At 41.4% G+C, this 15,499-nt stretch overlaps 1 protein-coding gene across 1 annotated transcript in view; it reads right to left on the bottom strand.

Moving 5' to 3' along the window:
* Positions 1-1,200: 1,200 nt before the first annotated feature.
* Positions 1,201-15,499, bottom strand: part of LOC146701142 (uncharacterized) — a 67,806-nt gene continuing 53,507 nt past the window's right edge. The window contains exons 27-33 of the mRNA XM_085469300.1: positions 14,362-14,406; positions 10,217-10,249; positions 8,689-8,844; positions 8,361-8,415; positions 6,988-7,182; positions 3,123-3,200; positions 1,201-2,631 (exon numbers count right to left, since the gene is read on the bottom strand). Coding sequence (XP_085325426.1) covers positions 2,444-2,631; positions 3,123-3,200; positions 6,988-7,182; positions 8,361-8,415; positions 8,689-8,844; positions 10,217-10,249; positions 14,362-14,406 — 750 coding nt within the window. The 3' untranslated portion in view covers positions 1,201-2,443. The remainder of the gene's footprint in view (positions 2,632-3,122; positions 3,201-6,987; positions 7,183-8,360; positions 8,416-8,688; positions 8,845-10,216; positions 10,250-14,361; positions 14,407-15,499) is intronic.

Raw genomic sequence — 15,499 nt, 5'->3', positions numbered from 1 at the left:
TTAGCAAGGATAAGCTGCATCATGCTAAGTCCGTCTACCTGGATCTGATAAAACTGCCCTATTAGGCTCCATCTTTCCACTCATTTCTGTACACAGCTAAGCAGAGTTGATTTTGTTAACTGTTAGCTATCAGTTGGGTAAAGAATGGAGAGAATTTGTTAATTAAAAAACACAATAAAAGGAATATTTAAATGTTAGCCTGTTAGCATTAAAATGCTATGTTTTGTACTGTATCGCAAAATTATTAACATATAATTGTAAAATGAATTTGTTCACATTGTGATCCTGCTGTAGGACGACTAAACATACTTACATTTAAGAAGGATGCCTAATTCAGTTCATTGTTCTGTGACTGTGACGCTGTGTAAGACCAAGAAAGTATTCTATGGAGCACTGGGGCCTTTGTGGTAACAATTAACCAAGCGGCAGCCTATGAACCCAAACTTGAAGTCCAAACAACTGCTGCTGCTCCAGCTGAGCCTGGGACCAAAGGTTGGTCAGTTCACATATTTATAGATAGTCTGCATAATGAGGGTAAGAAGTTTTGCTTCATGAGGTCACAGAGACATTTCCTCTTAATGCAGTATTCTGATTGTCTACAGTAAATGTGAGTGTTTTCTCCAAATATGAAGAAATTAAAAAAAGGACATTGTATGCATTGACAAAGTAAAACCTATTTAAAAATAACATTTATACTGTTTTGATGTTTGTAAATTGCGTCCGTATCATAACTTTCTGTTCCAATGCTGTTATAGGCGTTTCATTTTTGTAAAAAAAATTCTAAATAGCAACATGTTGCCAAATATATTCACTGCTGCAATAATATATCTTTGAAAACCACGATATAGATAGTACCCTGTTTTTATCAGTACATTGACCTGTGCTAAATTTTCTTATTCTTAGCTTTATCATTAGGAATAGTTTGTTTTTAATTCTCAACTATAAGGGTGTGTTTGAATAATAATATTACTACAGTACTCACTAGTCAGACTCCCGTGAGTCTGAATCATATATCTTTTTTTAGTTTTTGTTTTTTCAGGTTGAAATTAATAAAACTCCACACTTCCTCCAGTAATTTCAAATTAAAAGGGGGTCTAGGATGTGATGGATTGTGCCCTGTGAGGTGTTTGGAGACTGTTAAGATAAAAAAAAAAAAGCTGTATAATTTATAAGGCAGAATAAATGATTGAAAAAGGAAAGTGACTAGAAATAATTAATGATTTTAACAGTATTAAAAATAGAGAAAAGAAATCCAAAGCAGAAACACGATGGATAATGTTGAAGACATGGATGACCTTTTCACTTGCAAGTGGCTTAAGCAGCAATATTACAATTAGAGTTTGTTTTTAAAATAAAATACACACCTGAAAGAAGAAGAAAGAACTTAATCTAAGCTTCAAATATAAAGGACTTGTTCATTCTGCAGCTGAGGTGAATTAAGGCCACTGACAGAGGTTTTACAGTAATCCACATGAACACAAAAGGAATGCAAAGTGAATACATAATACTGGCAAACAAGAAAACAAATATGACAGATTAAAAGCAGTAACAGGTTTCATGAAAACAAAAACAACCCATCTGTCACAGCTTTGGATTTGAACAAATTGTGATGCTCTGTGCACAAAACATGACATAAATATGTTTTTCCACCTTTAGTGATTACATGTACTGTGCACCTGAAGGAGGTCAAGATCTTTATCAGTTATGAACCTTTGAACTTTGTTTAAATTCATATGTTTGACCAAAGCGTTTAGCGAACCACAACATAATCATGTGAAAATGTGTTCCATACAACAGATCCTGATTCATCATCGCGGCAGGTGCTGCACTTTTTACCATTTGCAGATGGGATCATTTCTCAGAGGCAGAGCTGCACAGACGACAGAAATAACCTCACTGGCTGATCCTCAGTAGAAAAGCAGAGGTTCCAAGCACAGCATAAGAACTGATCCTTTTCTATTTCTTTAATATTTTAATATGCAGTTTATAGTAATTGTGCTTTTCTCACATTAGCCCACGATTTAATTAATAGAGGTTATACATATTTATTGAGGGTATTAATCATATTTGCCTTCTGTATCATTAACTTAAACAGTAATTCAGGTAAACAAGGAGGTAGACATATTTATTATTATTCAGATTCCTGGCCTTCTTGCCTCTTACACTGACAAAAACAATGCGACTCAGTTACAGCTCTTGGTGTTCGTCTGACTCAATCAGGATTTAGAATTCACTATTTAAACTTTAGAAGTTTAAAATATCTAGGACGCTAGCCAGCTTGACCCTCTTTGATCATGAATTCAGTGATCATGAATCAATGCCCTCCCTATTTCTGTTCATACCAGCTCATGAGGTTACAACTGCCTTGGCTGCAGATATCTCTGTCTTAAAGGTGTCAGCAGTGTGTGCCAAGTCAAACACAACCTCTCTCACTCCCATGTCATCAGATGTGTGGTCCTTTGCTGTAGTGTTCCCTGAGATTGTAGGTCTGATAGCACATAGAGATGTCACAAACCCCTGGAAGTCCTGGGCTACCCCTTTTGCCAGGATCTCCCGGGGGGCCCGGTTTGCCTGGGATTCCCTGGTTGCCCGGCTGGCCAATCCCATCAAAGCCACGGGGACCCTGAATCCCTGGAGGGAAAAGAAAAGATTGAAATAAGAACCACCTCTGTACTTAGCCTAATTTAGGTCAGTGATAATTGAATTAGGAAGTTCAAGTCAGTTAGATCATAGGTTTACAAAATAATGCAACAACTCCACAGTGGTATTATGACACAGTGGGTGGGAACAACAAAAACTCAGCCACAAAGTGGTCAACCACATAAAATGACAGAGTGGGGTCAGCAGATAGAAGAGCCTTATAAACGTACTTAAATGTACATTTATAAGTGTACATAAATGTGCACTATATTAAAATTAAGAATGGGATATCATTCAAGTTCATTTTCGTGGTATATTTGTGGCATTTATTAAACATCCACACTACTAAGAGCTTTCACACATTTTCCAGAACTCTCAGGTAAAGTTCCTGGCATAGGTGAATAATAGAGGGTAGTACCAGTGTGGAGGTTATGGGATTGTAAAAGCAGTTAATAGGTTAATATGTGCACAATGAAACATACCTTGGTGTCCAGGTGGTCCTGGTGGTCCCTGGTCTCCATCTCCTTTTCTGCCTTTCAACCCTCTGGGTCCCATGTCACCTGGGGATATGATAGGTCTGTGTTTAAAAACTAACATTAGATTCAGACTGAGAGCTTCGGGAACAAAAATGCCATGTTTTCTGTAAATTTGAGTTTTGGGGACATTTTACGTCTGTTTTCCATGCAAACAATAACTTCCCATGCTGAAAAAGGAAACGATACCAAAAGGTTCAGTGGCTCTCCTTGCAACTAGAGGCTGACTCCAAAAGTGAGGTCGCAGTGGGAGATATTCGTATACCGTACTGTGAAAAACGATTTGCGCCCTTCCCAGTTTTAAAAAGCTAAACTTTCTGAAATCTTTCCATCATGTTTTGTCTGACATAAAACTAACACAACATATCAGAAAAACAGCATATGAGTCGAGTCCAATATGGTGGCAGGAGTTTAATGGTCAGGTCGGCTGAATGACTGTGACATGTTGAACCCACAGGTACTGCAGCCAGTTAAGGCACTGGCTCAGATGGTGGTGATGGTCGCAAATGAGCGGCAGCTGGACACCCAGGCTAAGTGACAGACATGGGTGCTGGAGAACCTGGTTGCTCAGTCTGGGGCTACTTCATCGCCTCCTGCTCTGGTGGTGGTGCTACACCAAACAGGAAGGCAGATGACCCCCAGTCCTTCCTGGAGGTGTTTCAGGCTATGGCGGTGGGCTGCCTGCCATCTCACACAGGCCCAGAGAGCCTTGGCGTGACAGTATGTTTAACGCCCTATTGGTTACCTGAGCACAAAAGACAAATTACTCATAGGGCTGAAAGAGTCACACAGTGCACGGTCCATAGTTCCTGTGGTAGAAAAAAAAGAGTCTATAGGATTCTGTATTGACTATCGCAAGGTGAACGAGGTGTCACAGTTTGATCTTTATCCCGAGGTGGTTCTCACTCCCGACGTGTAACATACCGACAACTTGTCACATCCCGAGGCGTCCCATGGGAACGCGAAAGGTGGCCGTTCCCATGATACACGGCGGATTGTGAATGACATCGAATACAATGACACTCCCGCAGTAATACACGCTCCAGCCATGTATTCCAGCCCTAACCCTAACCTTTTCCCTAATCTTAACCACCACCTTAATCGTGTTAGATGGTGTTTTCCAAAGCGATTTAAGTAAAATAAACCTACATGTGTAGATTCATTCCAAACAGTTCTCATGTTTCCTCGTTTTTCCAAACTCGTAATATAGGAAATGGACTGATTCTTATTCTTTTCTACTCTCCCGGAGTCGTCAAAGTGCTCTATAAAAAAGCCATGATCACCCAATCACACTTTCTCTGAACTTACTGCTTTTTCTAACTGCACTCACACTCCAATGGATGCATCGGAGAACTGGGGCTTAGTATCTTGCACAAGGATACTTGACATGCAGATTGGAGGAGCCAGGGATTGAACCACCAACCTTCCGACGCTTTGGGAGTGAGAACGTTTTGTTATCCCATATCCCGGGTCAAGGAGTTCCTGGATTGGTTAGGCATAGCTCGCTTTTTTAATCACACTGCATTTAACAAAGGGCTACTGGCAGATTCAGATGTGTGCAGAGTTCAGACGAAAAATGCCTTCTCCACTCAGTATGGTTTGTGATACATAAATAAACTTAAAATGAATTAAACTATTACTGACAGTTGTACAATTACAGTGGGGCAAAAAAGTATTTAGTCAGCCACCGATTGTGCAAGTTCCACCACCTAAAATGATGACAGAGGTCAGTAATTTGCACCAGAGGTACACTTCAACTGTGAGAGACAGAATGTGAAAAAAAAATCCATGAATCCACATGGTAGGATTTGTAAAGAATTTATTCGTAAATCAGGGTGGAAAATAAGTATTTGGTCAATAACAAAAATACAACTCAATACTTTGTAACATAACCTTGGTTGGCAATAACAGGTCAAACGTTTACTATAGGTCTTTACCAGGTTTGCACACAGTAGCTGGTATTTTGGCCCATTCCTCCATGCAGATCTTCTCGAGAGCAGTGATGTTTTGGGGCTGTCGCCGAGCAACACGGACTTTCAACTCCCGCCACAGATTTTCTATGGGGTTGAGGTCTGGAGACTGGCTAGGCCACTCCAGGACTTTCAAATGCTTCTTACGGAGCCACTCCTTTGTTGCCCGGGCGGTGTGTTTTGGATCATTGTTATGTTGGAAGACCCAGCCTCGTTTCATCTTCAAAGTTCTCACTGATGGAAGGAGGTTTTGGCTCAAAATCTCACGATACATGGCCCCATTCATTCTGTCCTTAACACGGATCAGTCGTCCTGTCCCCTTGGCAGAAAAACAGCCCCATAGCATGATGTTTCCACCCCCATGCTTCACAGTAGGTATGGTGTTCTTGGGATGCAACTCAGTATTCTTCTTCCTCCAAACACGACGAGTTGAGTTTATACCAAAAAGTTCTACTTTGGTTTCATCTGACCACATGACATTCTCCCAATCCTCTGCTGTATCATCCATGTGCTCTCTGGCAAACTTCAGACGGGCCTGGACATGCACTGGCTTCAGCAGCGGAACACGTCTGGCACTGCGGGATTTGATTCCCTGCCGTTGTAGTGTGTTACTGATGGTGACCTTTGTTACTTTGGTCCCAGCTCTCTGCAGGTCATTCACCAGGTCCCCCCGTGTGGTTCTGGGATCTTTGCTCACCGTTCTCATGATCATTTTGACCCCACGGGATGAGATCTTGCGTGGAGCCCCAGATCGAGGGAGATTATCAGTGGTCTTGTATGTCTTCCATTTTCTGATGATTGCTCCCACAGTTGATTTTTTTACACCAAGCTGCTTGCCTATTGTAGATTCACTCTTCCCAGTCTGGTGCAGGTCTACAAAACTTTTCCTGGTGTCCTTCGAAAGCTCTTTGGTCTTGGCCATGGCGGAGTTTGGAGTCTGACTGTTTGAGGCTGTGGACAGGTGTCTTTTATACAGATGATGAGTTCAAACAGGTGCCATTCATACAGGTAACGAGTGGGGAACAGAAAAGCTTCTTATAGAAGACGTTACAGGTCTGTGAGAGCCAGAGATTTTCCATGTTTGAGGTGACCAAATACTTATTTTCCACCCTGATTTACGAATAAATTCTTTACAAATCCTACCATGTGGATTCATGGATTTTTTTTTTCACATTCTGTCTCTCACAGTTGAAGTGTACCTCTGGTGCAAATTACTGACCTCTGTCATCATTTTAGGTGGGGGAACTTGCACAATTGGTGGCTGACTAAATGCTTTTTTGCCCCACTGTACCTGTACACTGGATATGTGCACATCCAGGGCACAGAATTATTCAGTGTCTTCCCTTAATGTTCTCAACCAGCTCCTCCAAAGTCGCTGCATGGCTGGCCTAACAAGTTAAAATGCTACACAGCAGTGGAGTGGTATCTTCCACAGCTGATTAGCCACTCTCTGTGTTGAAGTGGTGATAAATCACAGACAGCTCGCTGAGATGGGTGTGGAGCATTTGTTGTCTTTTGCTCTGCTGACTTTCACTGATGTTCGCTTGTTTAATGATCTTGTTTTATGGGGTACAGTGAACATCAACACATCCAATTTGTTCATTATTGACACTGTTTTGATTTTAACTGTTGATGAAAGCGGTCGTAAATTTTGTCCCATCGCTTCTTTGTGATGCTGTGTTGTTACTTATTGCCTTGTTTTCATCAGAGTGAGGAGCCAGAATGGAGCTTTTTGTCACAGTGGAGCAGATATAACACTGGTGAGAGGAAGCTTTGTGTACAGACAACATAAACCTGTCTGAAGGTACTGGTTCATAACTTTAAGAAACTGTGTCATATCAAACCTTTGAGGCCTGCGGGGCCCTGTATTCCAGGAGGTCCTGGGTAACCAGGAGCGCCATTTCTGCCAGGGTAGCCTGGAGTTCCCATGGAGCCTTTGGGTCCCGGTGCTCCTGGCTCACCTGGAGGACCCTTCACACCCTGGCAGGGTTCACACCTAGAGTGAGGAGTCAGGCTCTGTAGCAATGCTGGCAGCTGGTCTGTAGGGCACAGCCACAACATGAGAAGAATCTGCTTTTGTTACACACTTTAACAATACACTGTATTTTGCGCACTATAAGGCGCACTTAAAATCCTTTAATTTTCTCAAAAATTGACCGTCCGCCTTATGTATGAATTCTGGTTGTGCCATGCTGTAAAATGGCACCTGTTAAGAGACATGCTTACGAAGCGGATTTCAAACTCAAGGCTGTCAGTCGCGCAGTAGAACACGGGAATAGAGCAGCTGCAGAGAATTCAACATTAATGAATCTATGGTACAGAAGTGGAGCAAGCACGAAGAATGAGCTGAGTCAAGTTTGACTTATCTGACTGTTTTGTTTTGCTTAATGCGTCTTATAATCTACAGCATGTAATTGCCAGCTTTAGACTCGTAGTTGCAGTTATTCAGTCTTATAATATGAATCTATAGGCAGTCTCTGTATTTTTTAGGTTTGTACTAAAAGCTTAGCCCAAAACAGCAGACAGACAGGACTGTGAGCAGCAGTTAAAAAGCCTGATAGTACAGACAACATAAGACTTTATTCAGACAACATGCTGAATTGTCTTAATTTTGCATTTTTGAAATGGCCACTAAGAGACAAAAAGCCTTTTGACCCTACAGAAGTCAGCAAAATACTGAAATACTCATTTCGTTACACTGAATCCAACATTAAACCAGTTCTGAAACCTTTGGTCGTTGTAAGAGGCAGAAAAGAACATTATTCAGCTCGTGTCCATGAGTGTATGCTTTCACAGCCACATCCACGCCTCATTTGTCACATCCAGTTTCAAAACACTGAGATGGCAACATTGGAAATGTCATCTCAAGGCTTCAGAACAGGACTTTACAAACCAGCAGGTGACAGTACAGTATCCATCTTTTATTTTATCTATGGGTGGGAAAAAAGGAGCTGTGAGAAAAAAACATTCACTGGATTCTTCTTTACGTCAAAGGCTAAAAACAGGAAGGAGGTGATTTATCACGACTAACACGTTCATTCTGAGTTTAAGACTGTCTTTTACAAAACAACTGCACTTAAACTAGACTAAGCCCATTCGCCAATTTACTGCAACAAGTGGATATGGATGAAAAGCTATTGTGTGAAATGCATGTTTGAGACAACTGCGGCTTTGGTTTTTGCACCGCAGAGTGATGTGAACACAAACAAATACTTACTACGCAGAACATCAGTGCAGAGCTTTACGAGATGTTCGTCTGAGGGAGGCTTACCCTGGAACACACAATTACACTTTGATTCAGCTGAAGCCACTCTGGGACTTGGAAAACATGCTCTGGCTCGTGCCTGCAGATTTAGAGGATCTTCTCAATGCTCAGTTCTCCATCTTCATGTAGCTCACACACACTGACAGCAGTGTCACAGTAACTCCCAACCCTGACCTCTCCAGGTGTGGCAGGAAAGTGTCCTTTCTCCAACATTTTTCAGTCCTTTTTTATTCTCACTGCTATGGTTGTTAACATCAGATAAGAAAGGAGGCACACTTACAGGTTTGCCAGGATATCCCGGTTGGCCTGGTTGGCCCGGTTGGCCTGGCGACCCATCCTGTCCGGGAAATCCCCTGGGACCAATGACACCCATGTGGCCCATGTCACCCTTCTTTCCATCGGGTCCTCTGGGGCCCGTATCACCTGTCACTCCTTTCTGAAGCAGCAACAAAAGAGCACAAAAAAGTCACACTCTAAAGAGAGAAACAGTAAAACTGATCTGCAATTACTGACTGCTAAACACTTTTTCTTAACACTCCTAACAACTGCATAAGCAGATAAATAATACGAAGGCTTGTTGGAAGGTTGTGTAATAGGTAATAACAGTGAACTACCTGGGATACTGTTACCTGTGTCAAACACAGGTTTGTCCTCATTCAAAACCCTTTCTCTTGTAATGTAAGAATTTAAAACATCGTAGCATATCAACATTGGTGTTAGCTCGGCAGTCAGACACTGCAAACTCATCCTCAATCTCAAATCATTTTTGGGGCGTCCATGAGTGACACGCAAGGTCTCTTTTGAGCTGTTCCAGTAATAGTGAGGTGGGTATCCCAACTTGCCACATGTACACATAGAATGAGATTTTTTGATTTTTTAACATTCACGGTGCTGTGAGAAGACATTTGAACCAAAACCACAATAGTTCAATAGCACTGGTGCTCTGTCATCCTTCATTCCTCTCTGCCTTGCTCCATTCAGTCCAATATTGCAGCAGCCGGTCTACGAAATCTTTGATACACCAGTGGCTCTGACAAAAACAGCAGCATTTGACACCCTGGGTGTGAAAACATGTTAAAACAGCAACTTTCATCCACATGGCTCGGACATACAGCTTTTACCTCAGTCTTCTGACATCTGCTATACCAGGGTGTAATAAAACCTTTACAGCTTTCTTAGTTTAGATCAAGTCAGTTGGAAACAATAAAAGTTTCCAACGCTAGCTAGCTGAACAGCTAGCTAGCTGAAACTGATCGAATCTGGTATTTCAACTGACAGAATTTGTGACAAATACAAATGCTTTGTCAGTCAAGAGAAACTAGTTTCTGTAAACCTGCCTAAGAACAAGTACAATGACTTTATAGGCTGCTGTTGTTGTCAACCTGCAGGTGTGCCACGCACGGGCGAAAGGTTTGGCAGATATAGGTGTAGGGCAATGACAGTCTTAAAGGAGCTTTAGTAAACAGTGAATAACAGTGAAGCTTTGCATATCTGCTTTTCTAATGATCAAAAAGCAGATATGTTTTGATGTCCTACAAATGGCAGCGACTGAGGGAAGTTGTATCTCCTTAAATTGTGATTCTGCAGACAGTAGAGTAAGTGTTTGATTTGCAGATGTGTGCATCTTAGGGAAAGAGTGCTTTTGTGATGTATATTTCTGCCCGGGGGCCCAGATTTCCACAGGCCTGAAGGTACTGGCTCTGTAAGTCTTTTATAGCAGCCATGCAGGCTTGACAGGCCTTCTCACTGTGGTGCAGAATAAGACAGAATGGATTATATCTAATACCGCAAAGTCTAATTCGACAAACCTCTCCTTTCCATCCCCTGGGTCCCACTTCGCCCTGACGGAAGAAGAAAAGAGAGTGGGGAGGGAGGGGAGGACGAGAGGAGGGGAAAATAGAGAAAGACAGTTAGAAACTTCTGCTTACATCAAAGACAGTATGTCAGAGAAACTACATGAGCTGCTCTGCATTGCTGATGCAGAACTGCTCTTTTCTGTCTGTTTATAAAGATTTTTCCCCACCTCTTTCTCTTTGTTGTAATGTGATGAAAATGTGGATTTCTTAGCCCCTAAAAACACGATCCAGTGGTAACCACAGTTCTATAAAGCTTCTACACTGCTGAATTACAGATAGGTTGGTATGTTCCATTTTCCATGAAATGCTTCCCTTTTTGCTCCAGACTTCCTCTTTCTTTCATGACCAGGTAATTGATTTCAATCATTTTAGGAAAGAAACTCTAAGAAACCTTACTAAAGCCATAATGCCAGGGGCTTACAGCACAATCTGCCAAAGGAACTTTCTCAATCACCCGCACTGCTGATGTAACAGGAAGAAAATCAATGTGAAATTAAGGTCAAAAACCCTACAGACATCCACTCAAAGACTCGAGAATGCATCCAGCAGTGCGACACTGTTGGTGTTGGGAAATGTTCATGCATGTTCAGTAGCCGTTTCTGTTTCTGCTCAAACTGCAGCTCTTTGTTGCTTTCTATTCAAGTCACTGTGTGGATGCACTTCACACAAAAACTGAGCTTTCCAGTCAAAGGACTCACAGCTTTTGTGGTTTCAGTTTTACAGAATTCAAGAGTTTCAGTTACCCTTCTTTGTCATTGGTCATCAATCAGTGTCCACAAGTGTTTCATCATTTTTTAGGTTAATAATATAGACCAAACACACAAATCCATAAAGCTAATATGAACAGCCTTGCAAGACCTTGCAGCTTACACTTCGTAGAATAATTAAAGAGCCTTCAATTGAATTATTCAATGAATTAATGAATAAACAGCCCATGTCTTGTGTTGTTAAAATTTAGTCTAGACGGAAGGTCTTGTTTTACGTAGGGAATGTTTATTGTAGCATGGATAGAAGTTTAGAAAGACAGGATTGAAAACTGCAAAAAATAACCCCTAACCCAACATCTTTAATTACCCTACATGTTGAGCAATGTAAAATGTTCAGCTCGGGAGACTCAACGTCCACTACAGCAGTTACTCAACTCAGCAAACTAAGGTTAATGTGTTCAGGTTCCAGAAATTCTCAGCAGAATTAACCCCGTGGCTATCACAAAAACCACATACAAATGTACACACATAAATATTGTGTAATTCTGTGTAATTATGGTTGCAAAAACCACCTCTGTGCATTTGTATTTTGACTTGAATCAATGCTCCAAACAAAGCTATTGAGAAATCTGACAGATAGCATTATTACTATTGTTTATTTTCTGTTGCAGTAACATCATGTGTGTGTGTGTGTGTGTGTGTGTGTGTGTGTGTGTGTGTGTGTGTAGGGTCTTACTAAAGAATTATAATTATGGATTTAGAGTCATTCCAAGTAAAGAGCCAGTGCTGTCAAGAGGGATAAAGGTTTTTAAGTTTGCTGCTTTGTTACTTTACCTCATTGGTCTCTAAAAGCTTCCTCATAAATGCTAGCACTGAATGTACGCAGTAAACTCCACAGACTGTGTGTGAAAGGTATTGTAGCCACCATGATGCCACCTGTTGGAGCATCAGTGATGGATTTTTGGACGTCACCAGCTAACACTAGCAAGCTAATTTAGCAAGCTGTAGCCATAAAGTGCATGGGTGCAATACAGACATAATAAGGGTCAGTAACAGACTAATCAATGACATAGTATGTTGCACAAGAAACATCCCTTAGGTACCAAAGTGACAGCTTCATCACTTCCTCTTGGGAAACAGGGGCACACCCGCCCTTGTTCCCTCGAACTACAATCATATTCATTTTAGCCAGCAGGAATTAGGAAGTGTGTCTGAAGACAAAAATATCAAATTCATTTCAGAGGTGACACGCTTGTGATTCACCGCTGATGCATTTAGCCTAGAGTGCACATCACATGGAGGCTGGGCTATTCTCGACACTAAGGAATTACAGAGTGTGAACATTAAGCTGCATGCTGAGACATTCATGTGTCTCCAGTGTCGCACGCATAACCACACAGCCGTGGCCGTGTTTTGTTATTGTGTTTATTGACATTCATTAAAGATGATAATTGCAATGTGGAAAACATGCTAGTTCTATTATACTGCCCTGCTTCTCTAATCTCATTTCACCTTGTTGCCAGGAACAATCATCTGCCAACAGCTTGAAAATACTCCCCAACTACAACAATTCCATCTATTCAGCATTAGCAGTTGTTCTGTCTCTGCAGCTGTTTCTTGCCTCTCTCTGATGGATAACGGAGTGTTTCACAATTACATCTAATAGATTTCTTCTTATAGTAAATATCATGTAGAGCTCCTATTGTTTGTTTATTACAAACAATACTTTACATGGCTCACAGTCAGTTCTGCGTTCCACCCAGGAGTGGTTCTTCAGCTCCTGTATCTAGCGAGCTTATCACTAGCAGGCCTTCCTCCATGTCACGATAAGAACAACAAAGTAGCTAAATTATATTTATCTGCTTCAGGTTCCACATGCTGATATTACTCATGTTATTAGTAATACTTCTGCTTTTTCTTCTTTGACAAGTCACAGCTGCCAAAGCAAGTATGTGAACAAGCTATCTTGGTAATTAGTGACTTGTTTACATATACGTCAATATAAATTCACACGTTATTTTTGCTTGTGTGTTTTTTAAAGATATATTTGTACATGTCGTTCTACATCTGCGGAGCATTTTACACAGAAACAAATGAACCTGAGAGAAAATAGCTGCTAACGGAGCAACGAGAGGTTTCTCCATGTATGACTGATGTTATTAGACATAGATAAAATATCATTAATTTTACCTCCCTGAGCAAATCAATCATGGTGTTGTGTGAGCTAAAGTTATTAGACTGAGCTGTAAAATGTGTCTTTTTATTGCACTTCCAGCAGTCCTAGAGCTGCTGTCTGTCTCTCTAATCATCACCTTCAGATTTGTTCGCCAGTTCACGCCATCGAAACCTGTAAACTGACCATTGATTTTCAGTTAAACGTCTGTATTTCAGCCTATTCTGACACGGTGTCTCCTCTGGGCCCTCCTCGCTGTTGCCAAGAATCTGAACTGTGGCACTGTGATCCTCAATAATGTGGATCTTAGCTTGAGCCTGAACAACGAAGCTGGCTGGGGCTTTGCCACGAGGGCCCCTGGAGTTTGTCTCCAGGGTCACTTATCAAGGCATATTAACTCAGCTTAGTCACCTCTCTCTGAGTGGCTGTTGAATATGTGCTTCCAGACTAGATTTTATGATTCTTTGTGTAAAGCACTGTTGCTGTTTTACTCCCCTCTTTTTCTTTTCGGTGTTACTGTGTTTTTAATGTACTGTTTTCTTTTAGCAGAAATCCATATAACACTGCTCTTACAGAGGCTTTTTAAGGTGCTTTATAAGATCACAATCAGGCAGTAAGTAACTCATGATGAGCATGAATGTTGTGATAATTCTCATTCTCACCCACTGTCGTGGTCTCTTAAAAAAGTATTTAGAGTTTGGTGGCTTGTTGGTGGCCAAATCAAACAATTCAAAAATCCAAAAACAATTTCAAACCTTTGCACCCAATTGTTGTTTTCAGCAGCCACTAAGCATGTATGCTGTGCAATCATTCCACCGTTTGAACAGTACAAAGAAAGCCTACAGTTACAGTCACATTCACGATGGATGTGTGCAAACGTTTGACCTGATCTGTAAGGACTGTAATGACTTTGGGAGAATTTCTCTGAGGGCTCCAGTTTATTAGCTACAGATAGCTAAAGAAAAGAAATTCTAACAAGATACTGGTTTGGTCAAATTTCATCAATTCTCTATTTTTCCCCAACCTAAACTAGTTTAAAGTAACCTCATGATGTAAGCCTAAATTAGCTCCGTGTAAGTCCCATCCCTGTGTCCTTGTGGGGACATTTGGTTCAAGTAACTGTGCACACACACACAAGAAACACACATTTTGAACACAGTGTTTGAAAACATAAGCTCCGCTGCCACCCAGTGGAAGCAGAAGGATTCTACACTCACCGACACGCCGGGACTCCCGAGATCTCCGTCTCTGCCTCGCTCCCCCTGCAAAAGAGATACCTCATCATTGACTGGAGGATTGTGTGAATTTGTTTGCATGTGTGTGGGGCTGAATGTGTGTATGCACTGGTGTGTGCCTGTCAATGTCTTCATTTTATATGTGTGTGTGTGAGAGAGGGACAGGGGGAGTGGAGAAAAGGTCATGATTACCACTAGCAGCCAATAAGGGAAAGCCAGAGTGAGAAGGGATAAGAATTGGCTGCTGGTGACCTTTAACAAACCTGACTTTTTTATCTCATTTGTGTGGTTTTCCAACCACATCCTGCAGCAGAGGAAGCACCCAGAGGTTCCTCTGGGCCATCACTCTGTCTGCCATTAGTGCATGTAAAAGCAACCAGTGCAGACAACAGTGGCTGCAGCAAAGCTGAGGTTTTATATTAAAGATCAGCTTACATTAGACATCTTTGGCCTCTTACACTTGCTCTAAGAAACTGGAGCTACTTAAATATACTACATACTCACTGCAGTCCAATGCAGTCATATTAGTGAAGTAATCGCTTGAATAGTTGCTGCAAACATCTTTGTCCGCTGTGTCATCCTGTCAGAACAGGGTGTTCAAAATGTTCTTATTAAAATTAGAAGAACTGAGGAAAATCTACCAGTTAAAGCCTGTATCAGAGAACACTCAGTACTCATGCTATTTAAAAAAGTGATAATTAGTTAACAAGCAAAAGCTCTGCTGTAAAATAATGTCAAATAGATCATCTGTAACACTATATCTGATTGTCCTGCAGGTTCAAAATAAATTAAATTAGATGATGTCCACCTCTGTAAACCTCTAATGTCTACCTGTGTAAACCTCTGATGTCCACCTGTGTAAACCTCTGATGTCCACCTGTGTAAACCTCTGATGTCCACCTGTGTAAACCTCTGATGTCCACCTGTGTAAACCTCTGATGTCCACCTGTGTAAACCTCTGATGTCCACCTGTGTAAACCTCTAATGTCTACCTGTGTAAACCTCTGATGTCCACCTGTGTAAACCTCTGATGTCCACCTGTGTAAACCTCTGATGTCCACCTGTGTAAACCTCTAATGTCTAACTGTGTAAACCTCTGATGTCCACCTGTGTAAACCTC

Source organism: Copadichromis virginalis, linkage group LG9 (genome assembly GCF_057382275.1).
Source record: "Copadichromis virginalis isolate Kocher_CV1m ecotype Utaka linkage group LG9, C_Virginalis_male_GT1.1, whole genome shotgun sequence".
Lineage (NCBI taxonomy): Eukaryota > Metazoa > Chordata > Actinopteri > Cichliformes > Cichlidae > Copadichromis > Copadichromis virginalis.
The sequence above is the reverse complement of the archived record's forward strand: the minus strand, read 5'-3'. Positions and strand labels throughout refer to the sequence as shown.